The sequence below is a fragment of the Phodopus roborovskii genome, unplaced genomic scaffold, assembly GCF_943737965.1.
Source record: "Phodopus roborovskii unplaced genomic scaffold, PHOROB, whole genome shotgun sequence".
NCBI lineage: Eukaryota > Metazoa > Chordata > Mammalia > Rodentia > Cricetidae > Phodopus > Phodopus roborovskii.
The window spans coordinates 33550464-33556040 of record NW_026126447.1 but is presented as its reverse complement, the minus strand read 5'-3'; the positions used below and the strand labels follow the sequence as shown (position 1 = coordinate 33556040).

Genomic DNA, 5577 nt, shown 5'->3' with positions numbered 1-5577 from the left:
TGCAATCACCTGTGTTTCTCCAAAACTATCTTCAAAGGAGATCAGGTGTACACTGCTGTGTTCAGTTTCACACTTCTGTACAAACAATCCAGCGAGCAGTCATCCCATGGGAAGTTTTCTGGGGAAGCCAATGACATAAATGACTTCAGTTCATTCTGATGTTGGCAAGCCTTGGCCCATAATGTCCTTGATGGTACTTCCTGTGGTTGGTCACAGAACCTTGACTGTGACCTAAAGCTGAGATTAATGCCTGAGGACTCAATGGAAGAACATCCAGGTACCTAGTCTGACCATATGTTTACAGCTGTCCCATACCGGCAAGACGGTGGTGATCCTGTTCTGACAGAGGCACAGTCAGAAATGTGAAATTGCCTTTCTGATTCCACCAGTCAGCTATCACCATGATCTCGTTACACATCAAATCAAGTCGGTCCCTGCAGTGTGGATCCCCTGACCACTCTTGTTTCCAGTATATCACACGGTATCTGAAACAGAGTGTTCTGGAACCCCACGATCAGATCCAACACCTAGACTTTCATTTCTCTGTATGCAGAAGCAATCTTTTCCTATCTACTGCCCACAGTCACAAAGTCTGGTCTCCATGTCATAAACAGAGCGCTTACAGCATTGAAGGCAGGTGCCTGTAGCAAAGACTATTTTCTTGGGCTGCCTTTTGGCAAAGAGTATATCCAGGAGCTCAAGACAGAGTTGGGTAAATTGCTCCACTAGGACACGACCCAGGGGGTCATAGCACTCCAGAGAGGCTGGGTAGAACTCTGCAGTCAAGTTGCTTAAACCGGCCATGCTTTGCACAAGCTTCTTCAGTACAGCAGTGGAGAGGTCGTTGTCATAGAAATTCACGGTGGTCAGCTGTGAGCACCGGCTCAGGGCAGGCAAGAGGGCACTGAGGTCAGAGTCCTCCATCACGCAGTTCACTAACTCCAGGTTCTGCAAAGTGTCTGCCACATTCTCAAGGACAACTCGGAGATGTGGGACACAGAACCTGGACAACACTACACCACTGAGTTTCAGGTGTTTCAATTGACAGAGCGCCTGACACTGTGACAAGTGTTTGAAGCCTGACTGGGGGAGCTGGCAGAGAGTGATAGACAAGAACTTCAGTGGGGTCTTCAGGCATCTAGGGAAAGAAAAGGAAATTAGTGCAAAGTGCTAGAAGGCACTAAAAAGGCTGACACTGAGACACAGGGGCCCACATATGCTAAGTCAGTCTAGCCTTATACTGAAGGTCAGCCCTTGGGAAACAATCTGTTTGTCCCAGTTCATACAGTTGCCTCCCGGGGCATATACATAAGGTTGGATGGTCTCAGACCACACATTCCCAGCCAGCTCCTTGACCAACCTTGACCATCACAGAAAGGTTCTGGCAGCATGTTGTCACGTGTCCTGCACAGCTCATTGATGTCCTCTTATCAGTCACTGCCTCCATCCCTCATTTCAGTGTCCCACCCTTGAAACTGATGGTCCCTCTTCCCAGCATCAACCATTTTCCATCTACTAATTCCAAAGCTGTGCTCATATAGTCCTCCTCTGCAGAGAGACTTAGAGGCTGAGAGAGGGCTCCAGCAGGAGGATAAGGTGGCCCCTGCTGGGAGATATCTGAGTACAGAGCTCCTTAGGACCCTGTGCAGCTGTGGGCACGTCCCAGTTCGAGGCCTCCTACTCTGTCCTGTTTCCTTCCCATTGGCATAGCCAGGATCTCAAGCAGGACTATCCAGAGCACACTACCATGTCTGACCCACCCAAAGGAGCTGCTTTCAAGCCAGCTCTCTAACCATCTCCTGCCCCAGCACAGACTCTGCTAAATGAATGGTCATTGAACTACGTGACCTCATTTAAGAAGGACACAAGTCCACACTTAGCTACTGTGATGATTCCATCACAGTTAAATCCACAGTGGCTGGAACACCTCAGGGCCCGGCCCACTAATGCTTGAAGTAAAGGGGAATGTTTTGCTGTCACAGTAGAAGCAGCTCTCCATCATTCCTTACCCGAATAGCTGTTGCATGTGGTCAGGCGAAAGGTGGATGCCATGCATGGAGAAATGCTCCAGAGAGTTGAGTTTGGAGAACTGAGAGAAAACTTGCAGAGTACACGTCTCCTCTGTGTCTGCCAACATATTTAGGACCCTGTCTGTGTTCAAGAAGATGTGAGTTAGACGGAATTTGCAAAGTTTTGTCATATAGCCAAGGCTAGGTGCAATGTGAGCCAGGAAGGTCAGAATGTGGTTGGTGAATAACTCCAGTTCCTCTATATCCTCAGGTGGGAAAATTTCCAAGATCTCCTTGATAATCTCCACAGGGAAGGCACAGATCTTCATCTTCATGCAGCACAGCTGCACAGAGTCTTTCCTCTGCTGGGCCCACTGCAGCAAGCACGTCTGGTGCTCTGTCAGGTGGAACCTGAGGCTAAGGTCAGTGACCACCTTCAAATCCCGCCTCAGTTTATTTCCTCCTTGCTCCTCACTTTCAGTCTCTGTTGAGCAGAACCAGTCCTCTCTGCTGGCCCATACATCCCAGAAATCCTGGTTCACATTCCTCAAGTCAAGTACTCGAAGCTTCCACTCTCTGTGAGGAGAAAGTTGGAATTTTAGAAAATAAACCTGGAACTGCCTCAGAGACAGCCTCTGTCCAACCTCTCTACCTTTACTTCCAGCACAGCCCCTCTCACCTGGCAGGCGAGAACTCTGCCTGAACTTCATCTGGAGACCTTTCCTTCAATTACTCTAGACTGGTATCTGTAGGAGAGCCAGGGAAAGCTCATCCCACTATGGCTTCCTTTTCTCTGAGCTCTCTTCCACTCCTGACTGTCATCATATGAACCCTCAACATGAATAGAAGTTCTATAGACCTCCAAGGGGGTGACACCAGAAGCCTCTGTCCACTTTGACCACATTCTCCATGACCTCACATGCATCTCATCTATATAGCCCAGCCACTCCCCTTCTAGTCTTCTTGGGCCTTGCTTACCTGGGTCGATCCTTCTGTGCCTGAAGAATATCTACACCATCCAGAACAGCTTGCAACACATCCGCATTGGCTGTCTTCATCAGAGCCCCCACGGGGAGGTAGGAAAAGGGCCAGGCTGCCACCATTGCCTTCAGTAGCTCCATGCATCTACCGGTGATGGCCTTCTTGAACACTGGTGGGAAGAGGTTAATGGGCAGGTACTCCAGAGTAGAGATGGTTGAGGTCTGGTTGCACAGCAGGTTCTCTACTGCCAGCTGCTGGAGTGTGGGTGGGTTGTAGATGCTCATCCTGGTAGATCTTTGGTCAGAAGGACAGAAGGATCCTGGTGAAGCATTTAGGAGACATGATTTTCAGCTAATGTTTTGTGAATTCTCACTTTTCACACAAGGCAGGAATCAGAGGGTCAGACTTATTGTTCTGGCAATAAGGGAGATCTCAGTGTGCTTTAGTGTATATCATCGGCTGGTATCAAAGCCCAACTTCCATTACTCTCTGCATAGGAGTCTCTTACAGCCCCCACTCAGCACACATTCATCACTATCCCACCAGATACCTACCCCTGCTCTTCTATTTTGAAGTATGCACAAGCATTCAGACAGACTAGACTCTTTTTTTCTTATTTTAAATATGCATCCTAGTTCCCTGTTGCTTCTTCCTTACCCTCCACCCTCCCATGCTCCCCCAACACCCACAAGCACCACCACACTCCCATCTCGTCCCTCCCAACTCCATAGAGAGGGTGATGTCTCCCTGGAGGGGTCATTTAAATCTGTCAGGTCTTTTGGAGTAGGGACTAGGCCCTCCCTCCTGCCACTAGGTTAAGGGAGTATCTCTCCATGGGGAATGTATTCCCAAAGTCCCTTTGTGCACCAGGGATACATCCTGGTTTCACTGTCCCAGGTCCCTTAGAATGCCCTGGCTTTCTAACTGAGACCCATGTTCAGGGGTTCTGAGTTGGTCCAGTGCTGGTTTCCTGGCTATCAGTCTGGGGGGGCCCATTAGCTCCTCCTTCTTCACCTGATCAGACTCTTGTTACATGAAAAGATACTGACCTTCTTTCCAGGTGCAAAAGAAAATAAGTTGGTGATGTCACACACCCACCCCACCCTTGCTATGCTTTCACCAATCTTATCCCTCCTGGGAAGGAGTGAGGAGAATCTTTTGGAGGTGCTGGGTTTATTATACTCATTCTGCCAATGTGGTAGAAGGTCTTTAAATCCATGTCCATCTGACCATCTAATCAAACAATGTCTGAAATGCAAGACCAGGTCTTGCATTTCCAACAAAACTAGCCAGCCATGGTATCGAATGAGAGCTCCCGTAAAATGGAGATCTGAGGCCTGGCTGTGGTTGCTCACACCTTTAATCCCAGCACTTGGGAGGCAGAGGCAGAAGGATCTCTGTGAACTTGAGATCAACCTGGTCTACAGAATGAGTTCCAGGATGGTCTCAAAAGCTACAGAGAAATCCTGTCTCAAAGAAAAAAAAATTAGGATCTTAGATGAGAAGCCAAGTGTACAGATGTTACAAGGACAAAGACCACGATTTTCTTGTAGTTTTGTGTGGTCTAGAGCACAATAGACCACAATAGATTTTAAATTTTCTTGGCACTTTACAAGGGGAATATATTACTAGAGGATACATGCTAACTCCATTCCATAATGAGCCTAGAATTCCGGACAAAGCCTTGCTAATTTTTACCTGCCTCTAAAAGCTCAAAAGAGCCAAATAAACTAACATGTAAATGACTATGTAATAATCATTTCCCAATAAAGCCAAACAACACCACATGTAAAAACTATTAAGTTGTGTCCTATGAATTTTAAAGCCATTATATGTAAATGTAGTTTAGTTGGTGAAAGGCTAGACCAGCGTTCAGTCAGTAGGTCTCCTGGAGGAGCAGAGTGACTTACCTGATATCAACAGGGGGTCCAGAATCCTATTGCCAGCAGGGCCAAGCAGAGACTTCAGGCTCCAGGACTCCTCAGCATAGGTAGGAAGTGACCACAAGCTACAGGACTCTGAGTGGTTCTACCTGGCCTCCTCTCCTCATTTTATACACCTTGCCTGTAGCCCCACCCTCTACAAAAAAAAAAGAAAGAAAGAAAGAAAGAAAGAAAAAACCAACTCCTACCTGATTGGTCCACCCACTTACTCCTGCAGATGACGGATTTTTTTTTTTTTTCTACAGCAGATTGATTAAATCTGACCTATCCGGTAACAACAAAAACACTAAAATCAAAAGTCAGTATTCTATCTGTGGATAGACTGACTTATATATGCATCTACAAGCACATGTTTGTATGTATGTACTTTAGTATGTAAAGTTCTAGTCTATGTGTGTGTATTATTGTGGGTGGGTATTTGAGTATGCAGAGAGATTTTGGTTAACCAATGGCTGCAACATTAGCTTTTGTCTCCAAACAACAGAAACAAAAAACAACCACATGAATGTGTTCCAGATGAGAAAGAGCTGAGGTAGGTGTCAGGAACCTGGAGTCCTCCATAGCAAGAAGCTTACTTGGCTTCATGACTTGATCCAGGACTTCAGAATCATCAAGAGTAAGATGGACACTTTATCTCAAAGTGA

The 5577-nt window shown here is 46.8% G+C and overlaps 1 protein-coding gene across 1 annotated transcript; it reads right to left on the bottom strand.

Annotated features, from left to right (window-relative positions):
• Positions 1-570: 570 nt before the first annotated feature.
• Positions 571-3274, bottom strand: LOC127224814 (PRAME family member 12-like). The gene is made up of 3 exons (XM_051187976.1): positions 2988-3274; positions 2010-2585; positions 571-1138 (listed from the first exon to the last, which is right to left on the bottom strand). Exons 1-3 carry the CDS (start codon positions 3272-3274, stop codon positions 571-573), a joined length of 1431 nt encoding a protein of 476 aa, XP_051043933.1.
• Positions 3275-5577: the final 2303 nt, after the last annotated feature.